Source organism: Salvelinus namaycush, unplaced genomic scaffold, assembly GCF_016432855.1.
Source record: "Salvelinus namaycush isolate Seneca unplaced genomic scaffold, SaNama_1.0 Scaffold436, whole genome shotgun sequence".
In the NCBI taxonomy this organism is placed as follows: domain Eukaryota; kingdom Metazoa; phylum Chordata; class Actinopteri; order Salmoniformes; family Salmonidae; genus Salvelinus; species Salvelinus namaycush.
Window position 1 is genome coordinate 7,075 of NW_024061127.1, and position 15,458 is coordinate 22,532.

General features: G+C 42.5%; 1 protein-coding gene across 1 annotated transcript; it reads right to left on the reverse strand.

Moving 5' to 3' along the window:
- Positions 1–3,008: 3,008 nt before the first annotated feature.
- Positions 3,009–5,897, reverse strand: LOC120041315 (trichohyalin-like). The gene is made up of 2 exons (XM_038986254.1): positions 5,642–5,897; positions 3,009–3,520 (listed from the first exon to the last, which is right to left on the reverse strand). The coding sequence occupies exons 1-2, from the start codon at positions 5,865–5,867 to the stop codon at positions 3,009–3,011; spliced, it is 738 nt and encodes a 245-aa protein (XP_038842182.1). The 5' UTR covers positions 5,868–5,897.
- Positions 5,898–15,458: the final 9,561 nt, after the last annotated feature.

Here is a 15,458-nt window from a genome sequence, read left to right on the forward strand (position 1 = left end):
ATGTACTATGCCAGGGAGATGTGTATACTGTAGCTAAGAAAGTAATACTAAGTGTATGTTGTGTAGTAAGGTGTTAATAGCCCATGTGCCTCACACTAATAATTTGGTCCCTTTCCCCTCTCATAATTTAGCCTACTGCTCTGACTTGGTGCTGCACATGTAGACTATAGCCTTTAGAGAAATGTCATCATCAAATATTGTAAGAGCTTTCAAAGTCTGCTTACATAGAGTTATGACTTGGTGTACAGGGAGAATACTGTAAGAACGGCCCATAATCAACATTTCTAAAGTGCTGAACTAACGGTTATATTGACTGCGTCCGTCCAGCTCTCTCATTAATGTCTTCATCAAAATTACGGATTGCCTGTAGTCCACTTGTTGTCCCCTTATGCCATAGTTTGTACATCTCAATTGTCAGTAGAAACCACATTTGTTTAAGCAAGTCAGCCATATCAGTTAGGTTTTTTAAAAAGGATTCACTCCATGGTGCTGAAAAGAAAGCTCTGCTGTTGGGACAGCTTTATGTCGACCCTAACAGTTTGTGGGCACCGTTTGTCAAAGTTATAGTGCAATTAATGTATTGTTTAGTGTTGTGTTGTGTAGTGGCTTTGCTGGCGTTCATATAAAACATTTTGGGGGAGTTTTCCCCACCAAGATGTACATGCTGCAATCACCACGGGGTGAATTATAACACATCAGCCCTGTTACCTATAGATAGACAGTCTAGAAATCTTTAAACAATTTACATTTGTTTGGTAAGCTTGCATTCCATTCCCCCTGTCACATGGGGATCTATGGTTGATTCTAAATGAAATAGTCAACTCTGTTACAGTCAACCCTGTCACTTTATTTGGCACTTAATAGGCACTCGCTATAGTATGCATTTTTTAAACTTTTGAGATGGAAAAACATGTGTTTTATTAAGTTGAACATGTGCTCTTTATGACAGAATGTTAGAATTAGGTGAAATAAAAGTTACACTCCCCAAAAGGTCCTCAACTGGTGGAATGACCCAAGTACTGAACTGGAGGTGGGAGAGCTAACGATGCGTCTACTGTTGCTCTCTCCTCAGATTCTTAGAGAAGCTATTTCAATCTGATATTTCTCCTCTGGTCTAAAATAGATGTGTATAGAGGACTCCTCTCTAATATAACATGTCACACATTGTAGCAAACTGATGGAATGTTAGGTGTCTCATTGAAAGTCTAACATCTACCATGACTACTGGATGTTTCAATTCTAATGAAATAACAAAACAATCCACACCGTAACAACAATATTGTTTTTTAAATGTAATGCTTTTATTAAAACGTAAAACTTTAATAACAAAAATGACATCGTCAAACATCACTGGCCTGACTTGAGTAGCTCTGCCCGGGGATGGAGCCAGCAACTTAGCTGCTACCGGTCCGGTCCAGGCTACCTGCAGACCTCCTCCCAGACCTCCTTTTCAGCACCTCCCCTTAACAGGTGAGGTGGTGGAAATGATAAGAGTTGTGTTCAACTTGAGTAAAGATGAGAAACTCTGGTTTGTGGAGCCACTGGTCTGAGGGGAGGACTTCTGTTTAAACCATTTCCATTTTTGGGATATTTTCTAGGACAGTAGAGGTGGTGATCAGAGATGAATTTAATTAGGATAAAGATGAGAACCTCTGCTCTGGGGAGGAGAGTCACTGACCTTCGATGGTTTGTTGCCTGATAAAGAGGATACTTGCTGGCTTGAGGAGACGATCATGTTTTGTGGAGGAAATGTGGCTTGATGACTTAAAGAGGAGGAGGAATTATTGGGCGACACTTTTAATGACCAATGTAACCTCAGTGGAACTGTGGCTTCTTCGAGTTCCAGCTCTAGGCAGACAGCACGTCAGGAATGCTGTAAGACATCAGAGACAGGTAAGTATCTATATATTTACATGTTCCAGCTCTAGGCAGACAGCAGGTCAGGAATGCTGTAAGACATCAGAGACAGGTAAGTATCTATATATTTACATGTTCCAGCTCTAGGCAGACAGCAGGTCAGGAATGCTGTAAGACATCAGAGACAGGTAAGTATCTATATATTTACATGTTCCAGCTCTAGGCAGACAGCAGGTCAGGAATGCTGTAAGACATCAGAGACAGGTAAGTATCTATATATTTACATGTTCCAGCTCTAGGCAGACAGCACGTCAGGAATGCTGTAAGATATCAGAGACAGGTAAGTATCTATATATTTACATGTTCCAGCTCTAGGCAGACAGCAGGTCAGGAATGCTGTAAGACATCAGAGACAGGTAAGTATCTATATATTTACATGTTCCAGCTCTAGGCAGACAGCAGGTCAGGAATGCTGTAAGACATCAGAGACAGGTAAGTATCTATATATTTACATGTTCCAGCTCTAGGCAGACAGCAGGTCAGGAATGCTGTAAGACATCAGAGACAGGTAAGTATCTATATATTTACATGTTCCAGCTCTAGGCAGACAGCACGTCAGGAATGCTGTAAGACATCAGAGACAGGTAAGTATCTATATATTTACATGTTCCAGCTCTAGGCAGACAGCACGTCAGGAATGCTGTAAGACATCAGAGACAGGTAAGTATCTATATATTTACATGTTCCAGCTCTAGGCAGACAGCACGTCAGGAATGCTGTAAGACATCAGAGACAGGTAAGTATCTATATATTTACATGTTCCAGCTCTAGGCAGACAGCAGGTCAGGAATGCTGTAAGACATCAGAGACAGGTAAGTATCTATATATTTACATGTTCCAGCTCTAGGCAGACAGCAGGTCAGGAATGCTGTAAGACATCAGAGACAGGTAAGTATCTATATATTTACATGTTCCAGCTCTAGGCAGACAGCAGGTCAGGAATGCTGTAAGACATCAGAGACAGGTAAGTATCTATATATTTACATGTGTGTTGCATCTACACTAAACCCTCACATTTGGATAATGTCACTTTTTAAAGTGACAACATATATATTAACAGTGTAAAACATGAATAGATGTTTAAACATTCTTTACCCCATCTTAATTCTCTTCCAGATGCCTGGCCTTTTCTTGTTCTTGGAGGTTGGCTCTGATGTTTCAGCCTCTTCTGGAGCTTCTAGCTGCTGGCTGTCTGGCCCACCCTGTTGGTTCTCTGGCCACTCCTGCTGGTTCTCTGAACTCCCCTCCTGGATCTCTGCCCATGTCTGTTGCCTCCTTGGCCTTTCCTGGTGGCCATCTCCAGATCCAGTGGGCTGTGTTGTCTCCAGATAATCGTGGCTGTGTTGGGTGGTTAGACACCGGGTGTTGATTTGAGCATCAGCCTCCAGATTCATCTGCTCCAGGTAATGTCCCTTCATCTTCCCCCTCTCCTCCTTCAGTTTCTGATGAGTTTGTTTTTTAAGCAGGGACTGCTCTCTCCACTGCTTATTAAAATCCTCCATCTTCTTCCTTCTCTTCTCAGCCTTCAGCAGCTCCTTCCTCTTCTCCCTCTCTCTCTCTGCCTGTGTCATGGTGGCTGTTAGCCTTGTGTGTCCAGGGATGGCTGGTAGGGGTGAAGAAGTAGAGTTCACATTCAACTTAGGGATCTGGTATCAACTTAAATGTAATGGACACAGGGAATGAAGAATAGAAAACACAATTTAATCTCAATGATTCTTTACTCTTTTCAGTTGAGCAAGGCATGGAATTTGTCAATAAAGTGCAATAATTCCCGAATTGACCTTAAGTTGAACATGAGTCCCGAATGGCACCTATTCTTTGTATAGTGCCAGGGAATATGTGATCGCTTAGGGCCGCATGGCCACTAGTAGGGCATATGTGATCGCTTAGGGCCGCATGGCCACTAGTAGGGCATATGTGATCGCTTAGGGCCGCATGGCCACTAGTAGGGCATATGTGATCGCTTAGGGCCGCATGGCCACTAGTAGGGCATATGTGATCGCTTAGGGCCGCATGGCCACTAGTAGGGCATATGTGATCGCTTAGGGCCGCATGGCCACTAGTAGGGCATATGTGATCGCTTAGGGCCTCATGGCCACTAGTAGGGCATATGTGATCGCTTAGGGCCGCATGGCCACTAGTAGGGCATATGTGATCGCTTAGGGCCGCATGGCCACTAGTAGGGCATATGTGATCGCTTAGGGCCGCATGGCCACTAGTAGGGCATATGTGATCGCTTAGGGCCGCAGGGCCACTAGTAGGGCATATGTGATCGCTTAGGGCCGCATGGCCACTAGTAGGGCATATGTGATCGCTTAGGGCCGCATGGCCACTAGTAGGGCATATGTGATCGCTTAGGGCCGCATGGCCACTAGCAGGGCATATGTGATCGCTTAGGGCCGCATGGCCACTAGTAGGGCATATGTGATCGCTTAGGGCCGCATGGCCACTACTAGGGCATATGTGATCGCTTAGGGCCGCATGGCCACTAGTAGGGCATATGTGATCGCTTAGGGCCGCATGGCCACTAGTAGGGCATATGTGATCGCTTAGGGCCGCATGGCCACTAGTAGGGCATATGTGATCGCTTAGGGCCGCATGGCCACTAGTAGGGCATATGTGATCGCTTAGGGCCGCATGGCCACTAGTAGGGCATATGTGATCGCTTAGGGCCGCATGGCCACTAGTAGGGCATATGTGATCGCTTAGGGCCGCATGGCCACTAGTAGGGCATATGTGATCGCTTAGGGCCGCATGGCCACTAGTAGGGCATATGTGATCGCTTAGGGCCGCATGGCCACTAGTAGGGCATATGTGATCGCTTAGGGCCGCATGGCCACTAGTAGGGCATATGTGATCGCTTAGGGCCGCATGGCCACTAGTAGGGCATATGTGATCGCTTAGGGCCGCATGGCCACTAGTAGGGCATATGTGATCGCTTAGGGCCGCATGGCCACTAATAGGGCATATGTGATCGCTTAGGGGCGCATGGCCACTAGTAGGGCATATGTGATCGCTTAGGGCCGCATGGCCACTAGTAGGGCATATGTGATCGCTTAGGGCCGCATGGCCACTAGTAGGGCATATGTGATCGCTTAGGGCCGCATGGCCACTAGTAGGGCATATGTGATCGCTTAGGGCCGCATGGCCACTAGTAGCCCCCGGATCCCCCCAAAACACGTTTTAGTGTGTGTTTTTTAGGAACTCTTTCTGGGTCTCTACTTAGTCTTGAGTGTTAGACTAGTAGATGACACAACTCTTTCTGGGTCTCTACTTAGTCTTGAGAGTTAGACTAGTAGATGACACAACTCTTTCTGGGTCTCTACTTAGTCTTGAGAGTTAGACTGGTAGATGACACAACTCTTTCTGGGTCTCTACTTAGTCTTGAGAGTTAGACTAGTAGATGACACAACTCTTTCTGGGTCTCTACTTAGTCTTGAGAGTTAGACTGGTAGATGACACAACTCTTTCTGGGTCTCTACTTAGTCTTGAGAGTTAGACTAGTAGATGACACAATGTACCATTTAAACACGTGGTTGTTACATCAGCAGTATGTTTCTTGTTATGTCAGTCAGTCACTCAATTAGCCATGTCAGCTAACATATTCTTTAGACAGTAGTTTTATATTGAAACAATGATGCAACATGATGACTGGTGTGTAACTGATGTGTGTAGAGGAGACTAAAGAGGATGATGTCATAAGCAGAGGGAAAACAGGTCTTACCTATGTGGACGATCTTATAGCCCTCCTCAGCTTCTCTCTGATAGGTTCTCTCGATCTTCTTGAGGTTCCTCTTCTCCCACTTCTTATTTATCCAGCCCACAGCTCTCCTTCGGATACTTTTATCAGGTGGGAGAATGTCCTCCTTGTCTTCTTCCTTTTCCTCCTCCTCCTCTAAGTCACCCCTCTTGTAATTTTCAAGGAATTCCCTTCTTTCCTCTTCCACCATCTCCTCTCTTCTGTTTGCCTCTATTATCTCTCTCTCTCTGATTAAAGCTAAATTGCCTTTAACCTTTTTGGGATAGGGGGTGCTGTTGTCACTTTTTCTGGAAATCGTGTAATTTTTAAACGGCTTCCTACTCAATTCTTGCTCGTACAATATGCATATTATTATTATTATTGGATAGAAAACAGTCTCTAGTTTCTATAGGCGTTGAAATTTTGTCTCTGAGTGGAACAGAACTCATTCTACAGCAATTTCCCTGACATGGAGTCAGATTTCACACATCTTGGCCCCTGATCTGGAGTCAGTTTAAAGGTCCCCGTAAATGCTATGAGGATACAGACACTGCTTACGTCTTCCCCTGGATGTCTTTACGTGATGACGCTTTGAATGGTGTCGATTGCGCAATCACAGCCTCTATAAAACAGATCAACGTGTAGGAAGTAACTCTTTTCCAGCTGCGTCGGACGCGCGGTGGACACCGACCTACTATTTTTCCAAGCATTAGTGTAGCCAGTAATATTTATCCGGTCATGTTTTTACTTGTAATAGGTGTTAAAAACATCATAAGGTAGTTAATTTAAACCGTTTTATAGCAATTTATATCCGTTTAGTGCGATTTTGGGACATTTATTTCTGAGACAATTTCAAGCTCTGGGCACGTTTTCAGTTCATGCCGAACGCAGTGGGCATTTCGACATGGCAAGAGGACAGCTTTCGACCAAAAGACGATTAGACCCAAGAAAGGATTCTTTGCCCAAGATTCTGATGGAAGAACGGCTCAAAGTAGGAACAATTTATTATGATAAATCGTGTTTCTGTCAAAAAATGTTAATCGCTAATACCGCCATTTTGTTTCGTGTAGCTTCGTTTGGCGCAAACTGTATTGAAAAGTAAGGATAATTTAAAAAATGTAAATCAGCGATTGTATTAAGAATTAAATTGTCTATCAATCGCTGTCCACCCTATATTTTTTAGTCACGTTTATGAGTATTTATGTATACGACTAGATCACTGTCTAATATTGCGTCCGACATTTTCTGACCAGCTCGGCTACTTTTCTCATTGTATAACCACGATTTTGGTGGCTAAATATCCACATTTTCGAACAAACTGTATATGTATGTTGTAATATGATGTTACAGGAGTGTCATCTGAAGAATTCTGAGAAGGTTAGTGAAAAAATTAATATCTTTTGGCGATGTTGACGTTATCGCTCTCTTTGGCTAGAATCAATGCTGGGGTAATGTTTGCACATGTGGTATGCTAATATAACGATTTATTGTGTTTTCGCTGTAAGACACTTAGAAAATCTGAAATATTGTCTGTATTCACAGGATCTGTGTCTTTCGATTAGTGTATGCTGTGTATTTTTACGAAATGTTTTATGATTAGTAATTAGGTAAGACACGTTGCTCTATCTATTTATTCTAGTCGATTTGTGACGGTGGGTGCAATTGTAAACTATGATATCTACCTGAAATATTCACATTTTTCTAACAAAACCTATCCTATACCATAAATATGTTATCAGACTGTCATCTGAGGAGGTTTTTTCTTGGTTAGTGGCTATCAATATCTTAGTTTAGCCGAATTGGTGATAGCTAGTGGTGTTGGTGGACAAAGAAAAAATGGTCTCTTTTGCTAAGGTGTTTACCTAATAGATTTACATATTGTGTCTTCCCTGTAAAACATTTTAAAAATCGGACATGTTGGCTGGATTCACACGATCTATCTTTCATTAGCTGTATTGGACTTGTTAATGTGTGAAAGTTAAATATTTTAAAAAAATGTTTTTTTTGAATTTCGCGCCCTGGCTTTTCAGTGGAATGTGGGAGGAGTGCCGCTAGCGGCACCCCAGTCCTAGACAGGTTAACGGCTCTCTTTCTCTCCTCCTCTCTCTCTTCCTCTCTCTGCCTCTCCTCCTCTCTTAGTCTGAACATTTCTTTCTGTCTAGCAATTTCAATCTCTTGTTTTTTATCCTGCTCCTCTTGTTGTCTTGCCCTCTCCTGTTTTCTTTCCATCTCCAGCCGTCTTTCCTCCTTCTCCCTCCTGATTTGTTGTCCTCTTTCTATGTGTTCTCGTTCCCCCTTCAACACTTCTAACCTTCTCTCTTTACGTCTATTGAAGACTTCCCGTGCTTTTGCTTTAACATTAACTACTACATGTTTCTTCATGCTTACTTCCTTTCCTCTCTCTTCTCTTTCCCTGTACTCTTCCTCTGCTTCCTTAATCACTTCATGCTTGTCTTCCATCTCTCTCTCCTGTTCTATCTCCAGTTCATTCTGTCCCTCAATTTCCCCCAAAATATTTTTCTGCCCCTCCTTTCTTCTTCCTGCTTCCTCCCTCTCTCTCATGATCATCTTTTCTTTCTCCATCTCTTTCTGTTGCCGATCTTTTAATTCCATCTCTCTCTGATTCTCATTGTCTTTCTCCCTTTCTTTCTCCTTCTCCGTTTGTTTTTGTCTCTCCTCTTGTTGTTGTCCTCTGTGTATCTCTTCTATCTCTCTCTGTGTATTGTTCTCCCTCTCTCTTTCCTCCTTCTCCATGTCAATTTGCTTCTGTTTACATTGTTCTTCTTCATTCTCTCTTTCAATCTCTCTCTGTCTCTCTTCTTCTCTTTCCATATTTTTCTGTCTCTTCTCCATTCTCTTCCTTTTGATCTCTCTCTGTTTCTCTTTTTCACTCCCTCTTTCTTCCTCTTCCATCTCTATGTGCTTCTGTTTGTGTCTCTCCTCTTCTTCTTCTCTCTCCATCTCCTTCTTCTTCTCATCTTCTTGTTGTCTCTGTTTTGGTATTTTCTCCATTCTCTTTCTTTCTATCTCTTTCTGTTTGTTGTTCTCACCCTCCATCTTCTCCTTCATGTCCATTTGGTTCTGTTTCCATTTATATTTGTCTGTTTCCATATTTTCTAATTCTATCAGCTGTTCCTTGATTTTCTTGAAGACTTCCTCCAATTCAGATGTCTTTTTGTCATTGATGAGGGCTGTTTCCATTTCCATCTCTCTCTCCACTCTATTTTTCATCTCCTCTTCACTTTGTCTCCAATCATTTTCTCTTTCTCTGTCTCTATCAAATGTTCTCTCTGGTTCAGTCTCGTCTTTCAATCTAATCTCTTCTTTCATTCTCGCAACCTCTCTGTCTAACACTAGTACATTTTGGTTAACCTGTTTCACTCTCTCATTCTGTCTTCTATACGCTTCTTTCGCTCTTTCAAATTTGATTTTGTATTGAATCTCTTTTGTTGTCATATCTTCTTTCAGTCTCTCAACCTCTCTCTCTAACTCTTTCACCTTTTCGTTAACCAGTTTGACTTTCTCATTCTCTGCAATACGCATGTCTCTTTCTCTTTCAAATATGATTTCCTTTTCAATCTCTCAATCTCTCGTTCTAACACTTTTATCGTTTCTTCTGCCTGTTTCACTTTCTTCTTCATTTCTTGTCTTTCCAATTCTGCTTTTCTCTCCCTTTCCATCTCCCTTTCTTTCCATTTTTCCCTCTCTCTTTCCCTCTCTCTTTCTGTCTCAATAGGTTTGTTGTTCCAGGCCAGTCTTGGTCGCTGATCCTCCATGACTTTCTGCCATAGCCTCAATCTCTCTATCTCTTGCTTAAATTTAAAAGGTTAAATTAGTGATAATCTATGACCAAGACATACTTTCAAAGCATTTGCAGAGAATGATACATAGAAATACAACTTAGACCTAGTTAATTGAATCAAACACTGAACAACATCAATAGCAGGGTCATTTTGATCAATTCATCTGGACAATTCATTGTCAATTAATGTATTGACATGGTTTGAAAAAATTATGAGACATTTTATGGAATCAATTATGTCCAAAATGTGTACAAATACAAACACACAGTTCTAGCTTGCCCATTCAGTTAGGGGTTTGAGAAATTCCCGTTGCAATTTAATGTTGCCTCTGATGTTTCTGCTTGTAGAAATTACTCCTACAAATGATGTTTCACTAATGCATTTATTTACAACCTGCACAGATACAGTTGTCAACAACAACAACAGTAATGACGTTAATAAGGAAGTGGATATTCAACCGGCAGAAGAAAGGCGTAGGGGTTGGGATAAATGAAGGTTAGGTTTAGGACCTAGGGTTGGGTTATGGTAAAGGTTAGGTATAGTTTCAGTGAGGTTAAGGTCAGGGTTAACGTTTAGGAAAGGCATAAAAGTTAACATTGGGTTAGCATACTGCTGCCATTCATTTTCAGCCGGGTGAATATACACTGCCTTTTAATAATAACAATGACATGTCTTACGTGGGCCAGTTGTAGGTCCACCATCAGCAGCTCCAGCAGTTGTTTGAGTCTGTTGATCTCCAGCATTTGTCTCTGGTTCTCCCATTCTGTGGCTCTCTCTGCCTCTCTGCTTCTCTCTGTCTCGCTGCTTCTCTCTGCTTCTCTCTGTCTCTCTACCTCCCTGTGGCTCTCTGCCTCCCTCAGTCTCAGGATCTCAGCCTTCCACTCTTTCATAATACCCCTTTCTACTCTTCTTCTCCTCCTTTCATCTTTCAAAAGGGCTCTGAGATGGTCTGTCTCAGACTGTAATTGTTCAATCATCTTGTCCTTCTCCGTTCCACCATTCCTCTTCTTCTTTTCCTCCTCCCAGAGGCACACTTGAAGTCTGTCCATCTCCTTCTTCTGATTTCGGATCGTTCGATCCTTCCCCCTCAACTCAAGCATGTGGGCTTCCTTCTCTGTACAGGTCTTCTTCTCTTCCCTCAGGAACTGAACCTCCATCTCTGCCTGCTTGTAGCTGGGAGTGAAGGAATGTCAACACATTATTTAGGAAGTGAACTCAGACAATTTACTACAATATTACAATAATAATGAAACTTCTGCTCAATACAGTACTCAAGCTCTAGCCTACAACCCATCATGCATCAGCACGACTAATATAATAATACCTCATCACAACTTCATAATCACAGTACACCTGGATTGTGTTCACAAAGTGTTTCAGGGTAGGAGTGCTGATCTAGGATCAGGTCCCCTCCTGTCCATCAAAACGGATTCAGTTTGATTTAAAAGACAAAACGGATTATTGATCAGCACTCCTTCTATGAGACTTTGTGAATATGAGCCTATGTGAAAGAACCTTTCTGGCATATGCTGGCTAGACTGTACACAGACAGACAGATAAGTCAACAAGACAAACAGACAGAAGAGTAAATACAGATGGATTGATTGATAGCAACAGAAAAAAACAATTCCATAATTAATAATTGTATTTTATAAGGCTAGCTAGATAATGGCATAAAAAATATTTCAAATACATTTACGTTCACTTTCACATGTGTTATCTTACCATGACAGAATTATAGGTTAAGTAGGCTAGCGGATGGTTAATGTATTGTAGACTTTTGTAAATATTTGACTCACCTCAAATCCCACTTGTCAAACAGCAGTTTTAGTGTGGAACCGAACAACATCTTCGGCATTAACTTTCTCTGTTCTGGAACTGTATTGTTGCGTCATTTGGAACGCTCGAGCGTCATAATCCGTTCACCGCGCCTGCTTGATTGACAGCTAGGGGTTCTCCTGCGCATCAGTGTCCAAAAGTCGATATGGTTTAGCTACTCATTATTGATCAAGACACAAAATAATAACAGGACAGCCATAACTGTACAGACAAACATACAATCACAACAATTCCAATTAATTATAACCTCTTATTAGTTGGTCCCTGTGACAGTCAAATCCCAACGCCCTAACCGCCTGTCTGTTGAGCGTGCCTGTTGATTGTGGTGCTCTGTTTGGATCTAACCTCTCCGCTGTAGTAGTGATGGGCTTTCTGAGTCTATTCGGTGAGCCGGCACATTTGGCTCCGTTCAGGTAAAAGAGCGGGTTCATTTGGCTCATAAACGGATCTACCTTTAAAATGCTTAAAATAAATCTAGAACAATGAAAAATATTGCAAATATTCAATGTAAAAGCCAAAAGGTAGGCTACCATTAAGTCAGATCGTGAAATGCGCGTAAAAAAAATGAAGATTTCGTTTTTAAACATGAAATAAATCCTCGTGGACCAGATTGACCCGCTCTCCACACTATTTATTGTTTCTGCAGTGAGGATTCACCCCCTTTAGATAATGATGTTGTAACTTATCTGTAGAAAAACGTTGTTCTGAGCTCAACAAGCACTAGTAGCAGTATGCAAATCAGAGAGCCAGATGAATGGCTCTTTCACCGATGCGGTTCCAGACGTTCAACAAAAAGATCCGTTCAAAAAGATCCGTTCGTTCGTGAACGACACATCACCACACTGTAGTTCTCCGCCATTGCGTATCGTCAGCTGGAGGAGCGTTCGTCCAACTTCTCATCCAAGTAAATGGCAGCGGCGCATCATCCATCCGCTGAAGTCCCAAGGGACTGCGAGGATAGTTTACGATGCAACAAGCGTTTGGGGAGTACATTCATTGAAACGCAATGAGTGTTTGTAAATTCTTGAGGGACTCTTGCTCCAGGGGAAATCTCAGCAGCGATGTCTCTGCTGTGCGTCAGAAGTAGGATATTTTTCTTCTTCGCTATGCTTATTATACTGTACATATCGGTCACATTAATGACATTGCACTCAGGAAAGTTGTCTGTCGGCTATTGGGGAGATGCGCATAGCCCGTTGAGTTGTCACGTTCTAGTCCAAACATGACCTGGGATGTGAGAAGGGAGCTTTTCTATAACACATGTAGATGACATGTTGTCTTTATATGTGACCTGGGATGTGAGAAGGGAGCTTTTCGATAACACATGTAGATGACATGTTGTCTTTATATGTAGATTATATTTTGGTTTTATAGTTCATATTTGATTGATGATTAGGCCTATGACTTTTGATTCCACTTTGGCTGCCTTGCACCATATTGTCCTCTCTTGCTATATCTTACACTTTATGCCCTTGTGCAGATCTTCTCTCTAAACAATAGTCATGATAGTTTGAATGAGTTGAGTAAACTACACTGTTGTAATCTTGTCAGTCTGTACTGTACTGTCCCTGGAAGACACTCCACATAGTTCACCTAGATCCAGTCCCCTTTGTACCACTGGTCAACTAATCATCAAACCTCTGATTAGTGAATCAGGTGTGCTGGTGGTGGAATACATGATATGAACTGGTTAGGGGGAGGACAGGTTTGAGAAGGGATAGACTAAATGGACTTTTCAGACCAACATCTCATTGACAGCCCGTCTGGCCAAAACTTGAAACTGACTCCTAAACACTAACAAATACCAAACCTTTAAAGGTAGTCTCATCATGGGTGTGATTCAGACTGTAGTTTCTCCCTGTGTGTCCAGTATACCTCCTCTCATCATAGGTGTGATTCAGACTGTAGTTTCTCCCTGTGTGTCCAGTAAACCTCCTCTCATCATAGGTGTGATTCAGACTGTAGTTTCTCCCTGTGTGTCCAGTAAACCTCCTCTCATCATAGGTGTGATTCAGACTGTAGTTTCTCCCTGTGTGTCCAGTAAACCTCCTCTCATCATGGGTGTGATTCAGCCTGTAGTTTATCCCTGTGTGTCCAGTAAACCTCCTCTCATCATGGGTGTGATTCAGACTGTAGTTTCTCCCTGTGTGTCCAGTAAACCTCCTCTCATCATGGGTGTGATTCAGCCTGTAGTGTCTCCCTGTGTGTCCAGTAAACCTCCTCTCATCATGGGTGTGATTCAGACTGTAGTTTCTCCCTGTGTGTCCAGTATACCTCCTCTCATCATGGGTGTGATTCAGACTGTAGTGTCTCCCTGTGTGTCCAGTAAACCTCCTCTCATCATAGGTGTGATTCAGACTGTAGTGTCTCCCTGTGTGTCCAGTATACCTCCTCTCATCATGGGTGTGATTCAGACTGTAGTGTCTCCCTGTGTGTCCAGTAAACCTCCTCTCATCATAGGTGTGATTCAGACTGTAGTTTCTCCCTGTGTGTCCAGTAAACCTCCTCTCATCATGGGTGTGATTCAGCCTGTAGTGTCTCCCTGTGTGTCCAGTAAACCTCCTCTCATCATGGGTGTGATTCAGCCTGTAGTTTCTCCCTGTGTGTCCAGTAAACCTCCTCTCATCATGGGTGTGATTCAGCCTGAAGCTGGAAAGGCCAGAAGCAACCAACCCGACCACTTTATTACTAGTTGGGGATGGATAGCATCTCTAGAGGTACAGTAGGGCATTTCCATGTAAAAGGACCCAGGAACTCCAACGTGGTGTTCATAGGAAGGAGCATGTGTAATTGGTGTCAAATGAAATCTAAGAGTGTATATTTTTGGTAAATGTAATTCTAGATCAATTTTTCAACCAGTGAAGGTTTTGATTTCTGGGTAAACAGATGGAAAAAGGATCTTAGAAAACATCACCAGAAAAAGTCATAAAAGGTCAAATATCAGAACTACATAAAAAATAATAATGTTGACGTAAAGACCCCTGACTACTAATATCAACACTTACATTTTGGTTTGGAGAAATCGTTTAAGGAATATTGACTTTTGCCTTGTAATTCCGTTACCAAAAACCTACATAACTTTCAGATATTTTCACATTTGTATTTGTGAGGAGGGAGGATAATGAAAGTTCACAGAAGTAACAAGTAATGTTGGAGCTAACAATTAGTTCTAGTGATTTTTCTGATATACACTGCTCAAAAAAATAAAGGGAACACTTAAACAACACAATGTAACTCCAAGTCAATCACACTTCTGTGAAATCAAACTGTCCACTTAGGAAGCAACACTGATTGACAATAAATTTCACATGCTGTTGTGCAAATGGAATAGACAAAAGGTGGAAATTATAGGCAATTAGCAAGACACCCCCAAAAAAGGAGTGATTCTGCAGGTGGTGACCACAGACCACTTCTCAGTTCCTATGCTTCCTGGCTGATGTTTTGGTCACTTTTGAATGCTGGCGGTGCTCTCACTCTAGTGGTAGCATGAGACGGAGTCTACAACCCACACAAGTGGCTCAGGTAGTGCAGTTCATCCAGGATGGCACATCAATGCGAGCTGTGGCAAAAAGGTTTGCTGTGTCTGTCAGCGTAGTGTCCAGAGCATGGAGGCGCTACCAGGAGACAGGCCAGTACATCAGGAGACGTGGAGGGCAACAACCCAGCAGCAGGACCGCTACCTCCGCCTTTGTGCAAGGAGGTGCACTGCCAGCGCCCTGCAAAATGACCTCCAGCAGGCCACAGGTAACATTGAAAAAACATTTTTATTTGATTTACAATAACACTGTAGCGGGTTTCTTATGTACCACAGTAGTAGTTAGATAGCTAGGTGTAGCTAGCTACGTGTAGCGGGTTTCTTATGTACCACAGGAGTAGTTAGATAGCTAGGTGTAGCTAGCTACGTGTAGCGGGTTTCTTATGTACCACAGGAGTAGTTAGATAGCTAGGTGTAGCTAGCTACGGTTAGCGGGTTTCTTATGTACCACAGGAGTAGTTAGATAGCTAGGTGTAGCTAGCTACGGTTAGCGGGTTTCTTATGTACCACAGGAGTAGTTAGATAGCTAGGTGTAGCTAGCTACGTGTAGCGGGTTTCTTATGTACCACAGTAGTAGTTAGCTAGGTGTAGCTAGCTACGGTTAGCGGGTTTCTTATGTACCACA

Bases quoted from the DNA above. Each gene is read 5' to 3' on its own strand.
- LOC120041315 (XM_038986254.1), bottom strand. From the start codon at position 5,867: ATGGTGGAAGAGGAAAGAAGGGAATTCCTTGAAAATTACAAGAGGGGT. The intron at 3,521-5,641 runs GTAAGACCTGTT...CACCCCTACCAG, and splicing joins CTATAAGATCGTCCACATAG to CCATCCCTGGACACACAAGG.